At 50.1% G+C, this 18,308-nt stretch overlaps 1 protein-coding gene across 1 annotated transcript; it reads left to right on the forward strand.

The window, feature by feature from the left end:
- The first annotated feature begins 981 nt into the window (after positions 1–981).
- LOC119364211 (protein BIC1-like) lies at positions 982–2,116 on the forward strand. The gene has a single exon (XM_037629638.1). The coding sequence runs from the start codon at positions 1,327–1,329 to the stop codon at positions 1,804–1,806; it is 480 nt and encodes a 159-aa protein (XP_037485535.1). The 5' UTR covers positions 982–1,326; the 3' UTR covers positions 1,807–2,116.
- Positions 2,117–18,308: the final 16,192 nt, after the last annotated feature.

The following is an 18,308-nucleotide window of genomic DNA, read 5'->3' on the forward strand; positions in this document are numbered from 1 at the left end:
GGTTGAGGCGTGAAATGTCCGGGGGCGGTTGGCTGCACGTGACTATTGTTTCCATTTAGGGAGAGCAGGTTGTTATCGTCTATTTGCAGTACACATGGTTGTTTTTTTGGGCTGACCATAAATTTTGGTGAAAAATTTATAAACAGGGAAGTTGTTGGAGCGCCGTTTTTAGCTCAAAATACCCTAACAACGGTTACACTCTATTACAGGGCAGCTTAATACTTAATAAAAAGGACATAACGCTATATGTGTGCTCGTCCCTACATGTTCCGCCTTTCTTTCTTCTAATTTCCCTCTTATCTCTAACTTTTTTGGTCGGTTCTTTTTTCCCTAAAAACCAGCTCAATAAAATTTTGTTTTGTTTGGTAAGTCAAATTTGTACATACATATGTAATAAATGTTTATCAAATAAAATCCATTTTTACACGATCAGAATGATACTCCCTTCGTCCGGAATTACTTGTCACATAAATGAATGTATCTAGAATTAAAATGCATTTCTCTGACAAGTATTTCCGGACGAAGGGAGTATAAGAAGGTAAGTCAGAGACTAACGTAGTACTTTCTCTTATCGAAAAAAAGTGTCTCAGCTTTGAACTAAGATTGAACCAACCTTTGAGGAAACATTATATCTATGCCGCAATTTAAAAGCGTGGACTATGTTTTATGAAAATGAAATTTGATTGAGTTATTATCAAAAAAAAAAAAAAGAAATTTGGTTGCTCGGGTCGGGTGGATCTTTCGTCCCTCCTTCCTTCGTCTATCAGTAATGTCGGGTCAGAGTCTCGAAGTTAATGGGGATAGGCGAACGCTGACTGCTCGGTGGCCCCGGCAAAAGATCAAATCTACCGGAGGTATCTACCGATTGGCCGTGGTGCATCCAGCCCGCGCCGCGCTGCCACCAGCCTCAGAAACGGAAACCGCGCCACGCAGCCGCAGCCGCGCACACACACATTTACGCCCGCGCGCGCCTCACAGTTACTTTACCTACTGCTTCCACGGCTCCGGCCTCCGGCCACGTCGCGAGGGCAAGGGCAGCCACATATATGGCGGAATGCGCCGCAGCGGCAGGCCACGCTCACCTCGCAGCCACCATAGGCGAGCCCCTTCCATCTCCTTCCCTTGCTCCCCCTAACGTGTCCCCCTCTTCCCCCAACCGTCCCCCACCTCCCCCCCATCTTTTAATCTCCCCCCGCCCCCGGCTTCGTTATATTGGGGTCAGCAAGGCATCAGACAACCGGTGTTGCCAAGGGCTCAAGAATCATTGCTGTTCTAGCTCGCTTTTGCCCGCGTAATTAGTGTGTGTAGCTCTGCTCGATCAGCTGCATGGCTTACTCCGGCGACGTCGAGGAGGTGCCGGAGCACAGCGCGGCTCACCCGGCCGAGGCATGCACGGGCGGCTTGGCGGAGGAAAGCCGGCCGGTCGCGGCCGACGCTACGTCCTCAGATCACCATGCGGCGGTGGCGGCGCAAGATCAAGCTGGAAGAATGTCTACGTCCAAGGAGAAGCGGGAGGCGGGGAAGCTGCTGCAGCCAGCGGACAAGGAGGAGGAAGGGGAGACCGCGCGGGAAAGGCTGAAGCGGCACAGGCGGGAGATGGCGGGGAGGGTGTGGGTGCCGGAGATGTGGGGGCAGGAGAAGCTGCTCAAGGACTGGATGGACTGCTCCGCCTTCGACCGCCCGCTCGTGCCGGCCGGCTTGCTCACTGCGCGCCGGGCGCTCGTGGCCGAGTCCTGCGCGCGCCGCCCGGCCCCGGCACCACCTGCCAGCTCCAGTCCTCTCCGGGTGCAAGACGGCTGCTCCTGAGCTACTGCTTCACCTCTACATGCACATATGCCTAGCTTCTTCTTGCTCAAATAAGATACTGTCCTTGTTTCCGAGTTATGAAGGTCGATCTTTTTGTGGTTTAATGGTGACGATGTGAAAATTACATTTACATTTCAGCTTATTTAGCTTATACTACCAATAATTCAGAAACAACCATCTCGATGCGATACGATTGATGCAAATTTTTAGCTAGTGATGATCGATCGAGGAGCGTTGTTCTCCAAGTCTCTGTAGATAGATGTATATGTTGTGCTTGATGATGTTGCTAGTACTGTTAAGAGCCATATCATATGTACGTAGTAGCTACCACCTTTGATTAGACAGTTCGGTGAAAAAATATCTACGGACTTTAACGAGTCAATACGATTGGGTTGCAGGTATAGATCGCCATAAAGCTCAGGATCGAATTAATTTGTGCTCGTTGTTTCGTCCAGGTGAACCTTTTCAACACTAGTGACGTGGTTTCATGCCATTCTTTCGTTTCTTCTCCTTTTGAGGAACAGATTCTCGCCTCTTTCGTTGGTTGTAAGTGGCCACTGCTCATTTGGCATTAACCACGTGACCTAGCTAGTACATGCTGCGCGCATACCCTTGCTAGTACCTAGTAGCTCAAAAGCATATGCAATTCGAAACTCCTCTGCGGCCGGCACTCTGCCCGATTTGCAGACGACACTTCATCCAGCGGCCCTGGTCTTACACACAATTTTTTTTAAAGAAGGATGACCCCAAGCCTCTGCATCTGAAAGATGCATGCGATCATTTTATTGACTCGAGGACCTTACAAAGTAGAACAACAATATGCCTGAATCCATCATCTTGGCAATATGCCGCTACTCCTATCCATATGTTGAAGAGGTGCAAGCCGGACCACGTACCCAGCCTCTCACCTAAGCCTAACATCTAAAGCCGGAGGCCCCGACCGAGCCATCTGCCAGGTCTGAGGCACAAACCGGTCCGACGCGCTCACATGTGTCATCACCGTCATCTTCCACTGGTCCATCTTCAGAGCAGATTGAGGTGTCAACCTAGGTAGGTCCTCCGCCATCGACGCCATCATGATACCAAACGACGACCTCCACCTACGCAAGCCTTGGCAGGTCCTCCGTCATCGATGCCACCACGACGCCAAACGTCGACCTCCACGAACACGAATCCATCTCCGAGCAACGGACGTAGATCCATGCTAGGATAGGACCGCACCACCGTCGTCGCCCACCACCCGCAAGCGCCACCCAGCCCCAAGATTCCCAAAGCGGCGCCTTCAAGAAGGGAACGGCGCCATGAGCGCCACCACCGTCCAACAAAGTTAGGGATTTCGCTCAGGAGACCTAGGGGAAGGGGAAGTGAGGAGAGATCAGTCCATACCGACGCCTCCAAGGAGGAGAACGACGCCCTCAGGCGTCGCCGTCAGCGTGGCCGACCAGGGATTTCTCTAGAACTAGATCCCCGCCACCAGCGACGCCTCCTGTAGAGAACCGACGACCAAGGGAGGCGCGGCCCGACCAGGCTGGCCCGCACGCCGAATAGGGGAGGAGGGGGGGTGCCGATCGCGTGCAACGACCGCCGCAGAAGCCGCCGCCAGCCGCTAGCGACCACCGAAATCCCGCAGCCTGCACGGTCAGGACGCCAGATCCACCACCCGCGCGGCTGCCCCTCGGAGCCCGCCGTGCCTCGTCAAAGAAGCCGTCATTCCAGATCCGGGACTCGCCACGCAGGCAGGGCAGCCGAGGCCCCGTCGCCACCATCCTTGGCGCCCCGGGCTTGCCCGGCAACTGCCTCAGGCGGCGGCGAAGAGGTGGGGCAAGGTGAGGAGGGGACCACGGCGGCGCGGCTAGGGATCCCCCGCCGCCGCTGGGGGAGGTGAGGCGGGGGTCGCGGGGTGGCCTTTCATTTCCCGCGTCTGCCTGAATCTGGCGTATCAGACCTGTCTTACACACACATGGTTCAAACTGTACAGGAACCTTTGCTAGCCAATTGCTGCTTCTAGAAGTTTCGTATATATATCTGCCTGCGTGGTCAGTTTGATATGATCGTGGAGTAAGGTGTGCCGCGTACTGAATCGGCCTGTAGGACTCCTGTTGGCCTGCTACTGCATCATGCGTGTGCTTCTTTTAGAATTTATTGTGTGGAAGTCCGCACAGTAGTTACCAACCACTTAATTAGATGACTCTGAACATATACGTATGCAACCACACATTGTGACTGCACAACCATTCTTATTTGAATAGAGATAATCACAGATTCACAGCCCTGCTGAGTTCATTCGAGATTTACCGGCCCTGTTTCACAAAAAAAAGAGGAGATTTACCGGCCCTGTAAGCAAATTGAACTATAGCTGTATGTGTTTGGTTTGGACATTCGACTAGATAGATAGGAGTAGTTAACTGGTATTCCCTCCGTTCGGAATTACTTGTCGCGAAAATAAATGTACCTAGACATATTTTAGTTCTAGATACATTCATTTTCGAGACAAGTAATTCCGGACGGAGGGAGTATGATGTAGAACAATGCAGCAACTCTTCTGCAAGCCTAACCAAGCTTTTCTTCACGGAAATAAAAATAACTAATGTGGTTCATAACAAGGGATGATGTTTGTACGACTTTGTGTTTGGCGGCCATTTTTTAAGTGTGCATGGTTGTGTTGGTCATGTGCAATTTAGTCATGCCAAGGTCGGTTGTAAATCCGTTTTGATAGTATTCCCTGTATGTGAAAAAAAAATCACTCTTTGTCGAAGAAAAAACAAAGAACGCCGCATTGTATTTCATAGTATCTGTCTTATTGGGGACTACTATTTTCCATATGCGCGCACAAGTTTGCACATGAAATTCCAATACTATACTTCTTTCCTTTTACTTTTTCTTCTTGAATTTTCAACGCCTTTGAGGTATTACTTCCATAATTTTACATTAAGTCATGCTATACAGCACAAATAAAAAAGTATGAACATTATTATTATATAATTTATATATCCAATCTTACAGACCGTTGAGGGAATAATTAATGATTACCGAGAAAACCAACTTACCCTGACTAAGCACACTCGAAGCAGATCAAGATCAAGTCAACACAAGTTGTATTTGTCATCAACAATTCAAGAAAGGGAAAAAGATGGGAAGATCAAATTAGTGAGAGAAGGAGAAACAAAGAAGTCAGTCCACATGAAGGAGGAAGCCCAAGAAGAAAGCCCACCAAGGCAAAAGGGTTGACAACTCAACCATAGACACATGGGCCAAAATTAGCTCTCATACCCTTCCCACATACCATCTTAGGGGAGGTCATTTGGGAGTGGGATCCGAGGAGCCTCGTCCAACTCGTACCTACGACCACCTTCGCTCGACACTTTTCTAACATAGTACTAGATCGTGCTTCATTCGTACAAACAAACCTATTAAAAAAACATTGACGTGCAAATATTGTAAGTGTACGGTGACCTACGTCATAAGACCACCGTACACCCCCTCCCCTAATTAAATATTTTTTTGTTCTCTTCTTACGAGCGGCACCTGCCATACTCTCGAATTCAATCATGCGGCTAAAGCCACCCCTAGTCAAAAGTTGTTTTCATAACAGTAACATTGGCGTTGGCCATGAGAGGTGATGAGTGGTATTGACACTCTTTTTTACCACGTTTCAACTGTATATTTTTGGTGATTATCCCTTCAACTTGCTCATTAATCATTAATAAGAGCAAAACTCCTTTTATTTTATTGTTATATAATTTGGCATTCACCAAAGGAGATAAAAGAGAAAATGATGCGCGATACGACCACAGGCGCTCGTACCCGCTGTAGTACCACACGGCGCCGTCTGCACGATGTCATCCTAAACAACTTAATGAAGGGGCCATAGTCCAATTCGCAACAGAGGAGCCTTGAAATCCTATTCCGCCCATCAGCACTACACAAAGTAGAAGTAGCTAGCACTACATAGAGTAGAAGTAGCTGATTGCCAGGTTCTAGATAGTGGCAACCTTCATCTTCACAAAGTTGACATCGCCCTCGACAGAAATAAGCTTCCAATTGCGAAATTCTTAGGCGAGGTGCTCATCCTCAAGCTTGATAACACCTGCATTCACAAAGCCGAACATGTTGCACAGAGCTTGCAAAGTAACACCAAAGTAGTGACCTTAGAGGGTAAAGCTGCATGCGTGCTTGAAGGACCTTGGGAAGGCCAAACCCTGAAGTAATCCAGACAAAAAGACGGCAGAAAACCATCATAAAATGGATCCATCATGGCCCGTCGAGGCATACATTGTGGAACTTATGCCGGCACTAGGTGCACAAATGTGTGCTAGGAGAAAATGTTCCCATTGGCCGATGAGGATGCCAATTCCTTTGAGTTGGGATGTATGTGACAGCCTGCTTAATAGAAATGATAAACTATTCATATCAATAAGGCACACCTTGTTTATCGAAATCTCATCGCCAAAGAACCTCTAGGTTAAGCATGTGTGGCCTGGGATAATTTGGAATGGGTGACCGACCAGGAAAATATTCTCGGGTGCGCACGAGTGTGGACAAGGTGCGAGGAAAGGCCAGTGTAGATCTGTGAGGTTAGTCTAGCTCCCAGGTGACAGTTAGGAGTAACGATTGTTTGTCAACATGAGAGACCGGGGTGTTATAATACGACACTCCCTTTCTTTAAGCTTGGAGTCGCGCGGTTCCTCAACAGTGCTTTCCTTCACCAAGCTCGAAGTAGTGCAGTTCTATGACGTCGAGACGCCACTTCCTTTCTCAAAGCTTGGAGTCATGTGTGTCCTCGATGAAGAGATGCCACTCACTTTCGCCAAACTCATATTTACGCGTAGCCTTGACGTCGAGTTGCCACTTTCCTTAACCAAGCCTGAAGTCGCGCAAATCTTAGACGTCAAGACACTACTTTTCTTCACCAAGATGAAAGCCGCCAGGATCCTCAATGCCACACCGATTTCCTTCGCCAAGCGTGAAGTCGCTTGGAAGCTCGACGTCGAGAAGCTAGTCGCGTTCGCCAAGCTTAGAGTTGCACCAACCTTCGACATAGTTTTCGTTTGCCAAGCTCGGAGTCGTGTTGGTCCCTGAAGTCACGACACGACTCCTTTGCCAAGCTCGTAGTTGTGCGGGTCCTTGATGCCACTCACCATCGCCGAGCTCGGAGTTGCTTGGATCCTTTGAAAAAATGAAGTAAAAAAGAAAGAGAAAACGAAACAAAAATGAAAAAAGACAAACGCGGAAGAAAAATAAAACAAGTTAAAACAAACACGAAAAGGAAACCAAAAAATAAAAATAAAAAAGAGCAAAAATGAAAATGTAAAAAGTGAGAAAAAGGAAGAAAAAGTGCGAGTGTAGTAAATTGGTCACACCAGAGTGAAAGTCTAAAAAGAAACCATTCCTGGAGTAAGATTTGCGCGCAAATCCTGGAGTAATACTCCGTAACAAGGACCTCTAGAAGGTTCCTTTGCCTCCCTTTTTCTATGTTTTTATCTCCTAGTTTACACGTCTCCTTTTCATTCCTTTTCTTTTACTGTTCGTTTCTCCCTTTTTATTTTTTATTTTCATTTTCCTTTCCCATTTTCTTTTCTTTTTTAATTTCCATTATTGTTCTTTTGAAATCCAGGAAGATGGTTTTTCAATTTTGTTATCATTTTAAAATTCATGGTCATTTTCATCGTCTTCTGAAATTCATGAATATTCATAAAACTCATAAGTATTTTCGCATTTTAGAAATAAATTCAAATTCATGAATATTTCCAAAATTTGTGAACATTTTGAAAATTTACCATGAACTTTTTTTGTCAATTTTGCAAACTCTTTTCATATCAATAAACATTTAAAAAAATCACAAACCATCTTTTTTATAAGGCGCAACTTTCCGCAAAAGGCGTGAAATAGAAGCTCCCAACAAAACTATCAAAACCTACGTGTCACTAATTGTGAGACATTATCGACACGGAGTAGAGGAACATGCAAAGCTAAATGTGCCGGCCCAATTAGGTAATGTACCTTCTACATAAATCTGTTTTGGGAACCTTCTAGAATGTTTTAGTCTGGTACTTTTTGGCTTCTTTTTTTCTGTTGTTTTCTTTACATTTTTTTGGTTATTTCTTTTCTTTTTCCTGTTTTATTTTCATTTTAAATTCTCACAAAATCCAAAAAGTGTTCAGAATTTAAAGAAAATATTCGTGTTTCTAAAATGTTTGATTTTTTAAAAAATGTTCACACCTGCGCGAAAAATGTTCACCTGGTTTATGAAGGATGTTCTCAAATTTAAAAATTGTACACTTTTAAAAATAATTATATTTCATGATTCCTGAAAAAAATACCAAAAACAAAAAGGCACTAGAAAGGCAAACGGAAAAAAAATCGGGCCACTTACTACGCTCGAGCTCTGGATGGGTCGGAAATCTTACTTGCTCCCCGCATTAGAGGTCAACTATTTGAGACATGCATAGTGTCGGTGTACAAAACTACGGGCTCTTTTGTACCCCTTACTTGTGCACGGGTAGTTGTAGCCACGCGTGTGGCCGGGCCCAGCAGGACAGCAGAAGATAAAACACGAAGACTACCAAGACAGATACTCGAGGAATAAGGAGAAGAAGGCGAGCTGGACCTCTCTCGGCAACACCCTTGCCGGGGCAACCTACGCAGCACCAGCAAGCCCATCACCCTTGGGGTTGAGAGTTCTGACACCATCCACAACGTTCAGACCAAGATCTGAGAATGCATGCGTGGTAGCATGCAGATCCTCATAAAGATTGACAGCCTACGGGTCCATGTGGGACCAGAAGACGAAGACCCCCGGCAAGACCCTTGTCGGGGACGACTACGAAGGCTTGCCGGGGACGATCGCTTGGCCGCGGTCGGGCCCACGCCCGGCAAGGGTTTGCCACTTCACCACCACTCTAGTGCGACGACCAGTGTGCCAACTAAGCAGGCGCCTGCGTGACGGCATGCAGATCTTCGTGGAGGCTCTACAATCATGCCAACACAGCAGCTAGTTAGCTAGCATGGCACTACATGCCTCGTCGGCCTGGACGCGTGCCGAAGCAAGGGGGAGTGGCGACGGATGAGATGGCTCTTGTTGCTGTCCCTGATAAAGTAAGAGGGCATGTAGGCAGCACATTAAATGTGTTTGTCCTATGGTGCCGAGCGATAAGCTCATACACTGTAGCTTGCCACCTCATGTGTGCCACCGTGGCAACCCCTTTACGTATAAAAGGAGGCCTGAGGCATACAGAGAGAGGATTTAGACTTTTGGACCGGGCATGCACCACAGCTAGTTCAAAAGCTCAAGAACACATATATCCAGACAAGCAGAACTAGGGTATTACGCATCTTTGCGGTCCGAACCTGGGTAAAAATCCCCTTGTGCTAACTGCTAGACCTGCTCTTCGTGCAGCTAATCCCCCGCCGAACATAGAAGGGATCCTTGTGCCCCCATGGGTGTTCGTTTCCCCGACATCTTTGGCGCGCCAGGTAGGGGGAATTAGTTGTGAGAATGTGGTCTGTTAGTTAGCACAGCAGCTTCTTCGTCGCCATGGCGCTGAAGAAGAAGTCGATCGCAGTGGTCGGCCCGCTCGTGGCCGCCCCGCCCCTGCCCGCACAGACGGGCGATGTGGCAGATGCCAGTGGTGGAGGAGATCAAGATCATCCACACCATCCAGATGCGGGAAGCCAGGCAAGCGGCATCGTTTGCAGCCGCGACAACGGTCCGCACAACAACTAAGAGCTAAGTCATGCCAAACCATGAGTAACTATTCCTTTTATAAGGTTATTTTCCTCGATGGCTTCGGTCCTTGTATGGAGGACCTGCACGTAGAAGGAACCCTTCCGCGTTTGGCAATGCCCTATTTTGTTTCGAGTCCGCTCAAAAGCTCAGGTGCTGCGCTTTGCTAAGGACGGCGGGGTACCTTGCCATAATCAACAGCGCCCCTGTTCTGTTTCGAGTCCGCTCGATAGCTCAGGTCACTGCGCCAAGAATGGCAAGGTAACTTGTTGGCATCGACACCCTCCGCAGGCTGCTAAGGATCTGTCCTTCTAGTGCCAGCAGCAAGGGGTGCACGCGCCGACAGGCCTATCCAATTAAGCGTAGGGTGCATAACATATAAGGATGAACTAAACAGGAAGATAACATGCAAACAGTTCAAGGCACAACAGAGTTATATTACATCAAAAGTTGTCGTGATTCTAACTTAAGATGAATTGTCTTGGGTGTGAACTCGCAGCGGCAACAAGGAATGGAGCAGCTAATCCCGGCGCTAGCTCTCCAGCCTCACGACTTCGATGACGTAGCTGATGATGGGCTCGATGTGCTCCTCGAACGCCTGACGGTCGACGCCCTCCGGCAAGCTATCAAGCGCCTGGGTGGAGTCAATGTTGGGGTTCCAGTATGCCACCTTGGTGAGCACCTTGGTCAAGGCGCCCCGGCAAAGCTTCCGGGAATCCTCGGCCAGATAGGCCGCCCTGTTGGAGTAGAGCAGCTTCAGGGCGTCGAGGACACGCTCGAAGAACAGAGTCAGCCTAGCGTTGCTTGTCACATTCACCTCATGGGAGAACCTGAAACTTGGCATTCCCATGGCAGACAGTTGTGCAGTGAGCTTCTCCGCAACATCCACGAGTCGATCGGTCCAAAATTTTGTGCTGGCCACGAGCTCGTCGTGGGAAGTGACGGCGGTCCGCAGCAGCAGCAGCTTGTCCATGAGCTCATTGGTCAGTGTCAGCTTGCGAGCCTTGGACTCCGAAAGCATCTTCTCCTAGGTCTCCAGCTTCAACTTCAGATCAGCAATGGAATCATTGGCCTTGGAGAGCAGCTTGGTTTTGTCAGATATGGTGTCTGCATCATCGCCAGGTCGTAGAGAGTTTTCTCTCTGTCGTCCTTGAGTGTGGAGAGCTCCTTGCCAAGCTTTGCCAGGTCCGCCTCCAATTTCTCCACATTGCCGGCCAGCTCAATCTTGGCGGCCTCTGCGGCCTCAGCGCTATCGACTGCCTGCTTTAGTTGCCGGCGTGGTCGAGGACCAGGGCGTCAAGTGTTTCTCTGTGCCTCTGCATCAGATCCTGGGTTCGCTGCGCAACGAGCTTCTCAATCTCCTCGTCCTTGGCGCGAAGCGTGGCGGCAAGCACCGCTTCACGAACAACCAAGTCCTCCTCATGGGCATCGAGCAAGATGCGGCTTTGCGTCTGGTCGGACTCGTCTTTCGTGGCCTTCACCTTCACCACCTCCTGTGTCTTGTCAAAATCAGCCTGCTTCAGAAGGAGCTCCTGTTGGCGCTCACTCAGTTGGATCTGGGAGGCTTTCAGATCTTCCCGGGCCTCGTCAAACCAGACTTGCATCTAGGCGACGCGATCCTTGAAGTCTGCCTCTGCCTTGTCCATGGCAGCCATCCAGGAGTCCACCTTGTCTTGGCGGGCGCGATAGAGCACCTGGAGCTTCTGGAAGGTGGCGCTCATGGCCTGGAGGAGCTGATCTTCCTTGGTGTTGCTGGTGCTGGTGCTCGGTTCGTCGACGACCTGGAGCCTGGCAGCGGTGAGGACCTCGTCGTCGAACACCTCCCCTTCGGCTGGCGCTCCGGTGCTCGCCGTCCCTAGGAGGCTGGCGAACAAGTCATCGCCCACCTTCAAGTACCTGCTCGGGGAAGAGGCTGAGGAGGAAGAAGGCTGGTCATCGACCATCTCCTCTCCGACAGGCCCCGTTGCGGCCTCCCTGGCAGGCCCTATGGCGGCCTCCTCGACAGCAGCCTTGCCGGCCTCCCCGACACGCCCCTTGGCAGCCTCCTCGGTGGCAGCCTTACCGGCCTCCCCGGCAGGCCCCTTGGCGGCCTCTTCAGCGGCGGCCTTGCCGGCCTTCTTGGGGGATCCCTTGGTGGCCTCCTCAATAACGATGTTGGCGGCCTCGGCCTCGGCGTCCTTGGCGGTTTCCACAATCACGGCGTCGACATCCACCTGGTTTACCGGGGGAGGATCTGAGGCCAAAAAGAGGAGCGAGGCAAGGCCAAAATGAAAAAAGTTCAAGACAGAGAAAAGAAAAGAAATCACGGCGACGATGGTGAGAAGCGAGGCAAGTAGTTTACCTACGACAAGCTAGGAGGACGCGTCCCCCTCCTCGGCAACATCCGTTGCCGGTACGGGGTCGCCAACACCTGTGCCCGCCACCTCTTCCTCCATGCGTGTGGGCTCATCGATGGGTGCCCTTGCCGGGGACGCCCCTCTGGTTGGCGTAGTTGATGGGGGTGGCGTGTCGGGGGTGGTGAGGGAGTCCTGTATTAAGGGGTCCTTAGACGTCCGGCATGTTGACATGGGCCGGACTGATGGGCTGTGAAGATACAAGACCGAAGACTCTCACCTGTGTCCGGATGGGACTCTCCTTGGCGTGGAAGGCAAGCTTGGCGCCCGGATATGAAGATACCTTTCTCTGTAACCGACTTTGTACAACCCTAGTCCCCTTCGGTGTGTATATAAACCGGAGGGCTTAATCCATAAAGGAAGTCATAATCATGCAGGCTAGACTTCTAGGGTTTTAGCCATTACCTCATGGTAGATCAACTCTTGTAATACTCATATTCATCAAGATCAATCAAGCAGGAAGTAGGGTATTACCTCCATAGAGAGGGCCCAAACCTGGGTAAACATTGTGTCCCCCGCCTGATGATGATATAGACCCGGGGTAGGGTCATAGGCCTGACCTATACGCCCTACCCAAGGTCACTACCCTAGAAGCAAAGAAGCTCAAGAGACAACAAGGAGTGCCCAATAAAAGCGTCGAGTGCAATCCACTTGACCAGTCAATCACTCGGGTACCCCTCCTTCCTGATGTCACATGACCAGTCAATCACTCGACCTATCGAAGACCAGGAGTCGACCAGAACAGCAATGGTCAGGCGTTCACTTCATAGTATTTAAGATCATTAATAGCACTTTATGGTTGGCATTATCAGTAACGTCCCATCTTTATGTACATTGAACTCCTTGTAACGGAGGATGGCTGGGGTCCTGGCGCACTCTATATAAGCTACCCCCTCCTCTAGCACAAGGGTTCACACCCCCTGTAACACACACTCTCATAATCCAGTCGACCGCCTTCGGGCACGAGACGTAGGGCTTTTACCTCCTCTGAGAGGGGCCTGAACTTGTAAACACTTGCGTACAATCTCACCGTAGCTAGGACCTTGCCTCCTCATTCGTACCCTCTATACTTACTGTCAGACATAGAACCATGACAGTTGGCGCCCACCGTGGGGCAAAGCCTCTTAGCGACTTTCGGCGAGGTTGCATTTTCTTTGATCTTCATTAGCATGGTTTCCTGCGGCGGTTTGGTCATGGGCCACGAGTTCCGACTCGGCGCGCTCACTTTCATCGCCGATGACTCTGCTTGGCTCCAGGAGGTCCCCTCGATGTTGAGGCTCTCCCGGCTCGTGGCAGCCTCTTGCGGCATCCTCCTTCGGCAGCCGTCTTCTCCGTACCAGTCGGTCATCGCGTCGTCATCCCACTCCGCTGGACGCCGCTGCAAGTGGTCTGGGCATTCGCGGCTCCAACGGTTGGTGAGACACACGGTGGCTCGTCAGGAGTTCACCCCTCAAGTCGCGACGATTGAGCCCGACGTGTTTCCTTGCGGATCGGTCGATCTGTCGACTGATTTTGCAGATACCTTCTCCGAAAGCAGGAGTTGTGACCTTGCGGTGGAGGTCCTCATGGTCGACTCCCATCACAGTCCGCCTGGTTTTCATCGCAGCAGCGACGGCGGCAGAAGCGCTGGCCCGTCACTCGACCATGAAGAGTATCAGCCCCAACCTCTCAGCTCGCAGCAGAGGGACAAGCTGCATCGCCGCAATATGGAGGCTCTCCAGACTCCCATCATAGGGGAAACCGCCGAGGCCCGGGCCTTGGAGGCGGTGCGCTTGGCCACTCTGGCTAAGCGCACTCGTCTGGAGAATCTCCAACATTCTCTCGACGAGCGTGCCCGTCGACTGATCCCCGAGTCCAGTCGGCGTCCACGGCAATTGTTTCCACCGGAAACTCAGGTATTCCGTACACCTATTCAGAATTTGGTAGCCGCTACGCGTATTGCAGCGTCCATTCAGCCGTCCCGTTCGGAAGCTGGAAGAGGCTTGGAACAGATCAGAATGCTGCTCCGAGTAGCGGGAGACCAGAACTCTGCTATGTCCCAGTCGCGGAACAGAATCCACAGCAGATCAGTGAGAGCAGATACCATTCAGTCGTCACACAATCCTAGGTCCCCTTTGCGGCATGGAGTTCGTGATCACCGCCAGGATCGGTACTTGGGAAGAGCTCATGGATAATATGAGCGTGAATACGCCCGCGACAACTAATGTCGAGCGCCTTCACCCCTTCCGATGGACGGATCATACGCGCCCCGGCGCAATGACGACAGGCGTCCGTATGGAATGACCACAGAGTTCCAGTCAACCCCAGAGATCCCGACTTTGATGCGAGGTATGTCCTTGTGCAGGGTTTGGTCGACCGAAATAGAGCATACAGAGAAGGGGTGGATCAGGACAGACCCAGTGGAGGCAGAGTCCATGTTTCCGGCCCAGAGTGTTTTGGAAGAGCCATTAGAGCCACTGAGATTCCTCATAACTTCAGACTGGCAACTGGTGTCAGTAAGTTTACAGGCGAGTCGAAGCCCGATACTTGGCTCGAAGACTACTGAGTGACTGTGCACATTGGTGGCAACAGCAATGAGGTGGCCATGAAGCACCTTCCTCTAATGCTTGAAGGTTCTGCCAGGGCTTGGCTAAATCAGTTAGCCCTTGGGAGCATTTTGAGTTGGGATGAGTTAGCCCGAGTGTTCACCAGAACATTTGAGGGCACTTGAAAGAGACCTGCTGGTCTACTGGAGCTGCAACATTGCGGGCAGAAACTGAATGAAACCCTGAGAGACTATATCCAGAGATGGATCACTCTGCACCACAGAGTGGAGAATGTGTCAGATCACCAAGCAGTCTGTGCCTTCAAGGAAGGCGTTCGCTAGAGAGAGCTCAGTCTGAAGTTCGGTCGGACTGGAGATATGTCTTTGACTCCGATGATGGAGATTGCCACCAAATACGCTAACGGCGAAGAGGAAGACCGACCCAGGAGTGGCAAGCATAAAACAATCGCCCGAGACACCGGAGGAGGAAATTCTAGTTGGAAGCAAAAGCGAAAGGCTGAGGCAGCAGGTCCTGCCGAGGCAGCAGTGTTGAATCAAGGAAAGTTCAAAGGGAAACTTAGAGGGCCTTGGACCCCCAAGAAAGTGAAGGACCAGGAAGTTAATGATGTGATGGATTTTCCGTGTCATATTAACACCAAGAAGGATGGGGAGGGGAACCTGATTCTCCCCAAGCATACCACTCGACAATGTCGACTCCTAATCCAGAACTTCCGAGAGAGTAAATCCAATGATAAGGACAAAGAGTTTGAGAAGTAAGAAGAAGATAAGGATGATGATGGTAGTTATCCCAATGTCAATGCCACCTTCGTGATTTTTGCTGATATCGAGAGCAAAAGTCGACTGAAGGTCATTACAGAGTGGTAAACATGGTTGCTCCGGCAACACCAAGGCATGTGAAGTGGTCAAAAACTCCCATTACATTTGACTAGTCCGACCACCCGTCACGCGTAGCTACCCCTGGGCGGCAAGCGCTGGTGGTCGACCCAGTTGTGGGAGGCACCCGACTGACTAAAGTCCTGATGGATGGTGGCAGTGGCCTGAATATTCTGTATGCTGAGGCCCTCAAAGGAATGGGCTTTCCAATGTCCAAACTCAGCGAAAGCAACATGCGGTTCCATGGAATCATCCCAGGAAAGAAAGCCGATTCACTCGGTCAGATCACTCACCACATGGTTTTCGGTGATGAGAAGAATTTCTGCAAGGAGAAGTTGACGTTTGAGGTTGTGGATTTCCAGAGTGCATATCATGCCATTCTGGGCAGGCCTGCTTATGCTAGCTTTATGGCTCGACCATGCTATGTATATCTCAAGATGAAGATGCCTGGCACCAGAGGCGTAATAACAGTTTCCGGTAACCGTCAGAGAGCACAAGATTGTCTTCAAGATGGGGGCAAAGATAGCAGATGAGCAGATGGCAGCAGTAGAGTTCGAAGAGCACCAGAAGACCGCAGATCCGAGTGATTTGCTGCGTGCTAAGAGGCCTGCCTTGGAGTCTGCATTTCAGTCGGCCGGCAAGACCAAGCCAGTTCACGTCCACCCGACCGACCCCAATGCTGCACAGACCCATATCTCGACGACACTCGACAGCAAATAGGAAGAAGCGCTCATCCAATTCCTCCGTGGGAACTGGGACATCTTTGCATGGAAGCCATCTGACATGCCAGGTGTACCCAGGGAGTTGGCTAAGCACCGTTTGCAAGTTGATCCAAAAGTAAAACCCGTTAAAGAGCATCTTCGTCGGTCCACCACGGAGAAGAGAAAAGCCATTGGCGAGGAGGTGGCTTGGCTCCTGGCTGTTGAGTTCATCCGCGAGATATACCACTCTGAGTGTCTCGCCAATGTTGTTATGGTTCCTAAGAAAGACAAATCACTTCGAATGTGTATTGACTTCAAACACATCAATCGGGCCTGCCCGAAAGATCATTTCCCTCTGCCCCGCATCGACCAGATAGTCGACTCAACCGCGGGATGTGAGCGACTATCCTTCCTAGACGCCTATTCCGGGTACCATCAGATCCGACTGTATGGACCTGATGAGATAAAGACGGCTTTGATCACCCCGTTCGGGTGTTTTTGCTATGTTATTATGCCCTTTGGCCTCAACAATGCCGGTGCCACATTCATGCGCATGATTCAAAAGTGCCTGCTCACTCAAATCAGTCGGAATGTGGAAGCATACATGGATGACATAGTGGTTAAGTCACGCAAAGGATCCGACCTGCTGACTGACCTTGCTGAAACCTTTGCCAACCTGAGAAGGTATGATATCAAGCTTAATCCATCAAAGTGCACATTTTGGATCCCAGGTGGAAAGTTACTCGGTTTTCTCATTTCCGAACGAGGGATCGACGCAAACCCAGAGAAGATTGGCACAATCCTCTGAATGAAATGCCCAGTGCGTGTGCATGATGTTCAGAAGCTTACCAGTTGTTTGGCTGCTTTGAGCTGATTCATCTCACGCCTCGGTGAAAAGGCATTGCCTCTTTACCGACTGATGAAGAAATCTGACAATTTCGAGTGGAATGACGAAGCTGAAGCAGCATTTGAGGAGCTCAAAGCCCTGCTTTCCACCCAGCCAGTGCTTGTTGCTCCAGTTAGCAAGGAGCCTCTGCTGCTTTACATCGTAGCCACGGGACAAGTTGTTATCACAGTGCTCAGGTCGAGCGAGAAGAAGAAGGCAAGGCCTTCAAAATTCAGCGCCCCATGTATTACATTTCAGAAGTCTTGAATCCATCCAATCAGAGATATTCTCACTATCAGAAGCTTGTTTATGGGATTTACCTGACCACGAAGAAGGTTGCACATTATTTCTCTGATCACTCAATTTCAGTCGTCAGTGATGCTCCATTGTTAGAGATTCTGAATAACAGAGATGCAACTGGTCGAGTGGCAAAGTGGGCGATTGAACTTCTTACTTTGGATATCAAATTTGAAGCAAAGAAGGCCATTAAGTCTCAAGCAATTGCAGATTTCCTCGCAGAGTGGACAGAACAACAATAGCCGATTCAAATTCAGTCAAAACATTGGACCATGTTTTTTGATGGATCCAAGATGTTAAATGGCTCTGGTGCAGGAGTGGTGTTAGTGTCCCCACGAGGAGACAAGCTTAGCTATGTCCTCCAAATTCACTTTGATTCTTCGAACAATGAAGCTGAGTATGAGGCACTATTGTATGGGTTGCGTATGGCCATTTCACTCGGCGTACGACGCTTGATGGTTTATGGCAACTCAGACTTAGTGGTTAACCAAGTAATGAAGGAATGGGATGCCAGGAGTCCCGCAATGATAGGTTACTACAATGCAGTGAGAAATCTAGACAAGAAGTTTGAGGGGTTAGAGCTCCACCACATCTCCCGAATCAAAAATCAAGTTGCCAATGATCTGGCGAAGATAGGTTCCACTCGGAAGCCTATCCCCAGCAATGTGTTCTTGGAGCATCTCCATACCCCGTCAGTACAAGAAGATCCCTTCAAGGAAGAGCCCCCACAACCAATAAGTTCAACCAACCTGACTGAGATCGAGGTTCCAGCCGTGGTCGACCTGATCATGGAAGTCTTGGTGGTCACGCCCGATTGGATAGTACCGTACATCGCGTACGTTCTCATAAAGGAGCTCCCACGGGATGAAGATGAGGCTCGCCAGATAGTCCGTCGATGGAAAGCTTTCACCGTGATGAAAGGACAGCTTTACAGAGAAAGTGTCACAGGAGTGGCCCAACACTGCATGTCAGGACCCCGATCCTAAGTCACACCGATCTAGCATGTAACACATCATATCACTTTGCGGCCTCACGCACGGTATTCCCACGGGTGCCACCTTACCTGGCCCGGGACCGTTTGCGC

Source organism: Triticum dicoccoides, chromosome 2B, assembly GCF_002162155.2.
Source record: "Triticum dicoccoides isolate Atlit2015 ecotype Zavitan chromosome 2B, WEW_v2.0, whole genome shotgun sequence".
Taxonomy (NCBI): Eukaryota; Viridiplantae; Streptophyta; class Magnoliopsida; order Poales; family Poaceae; genus Triticum; species Triticum dicoccoides.

Bases quoted from the DNA above. Each gene is read 5' to 3' on its own strand.
- LOC119364211 (XM_037629638.1), top strand. From the start codon at position 1,327: ATGGCTTACTCCGGCGACGTCGAGGAGGTGCCGGAGCACAGCGCGGCT.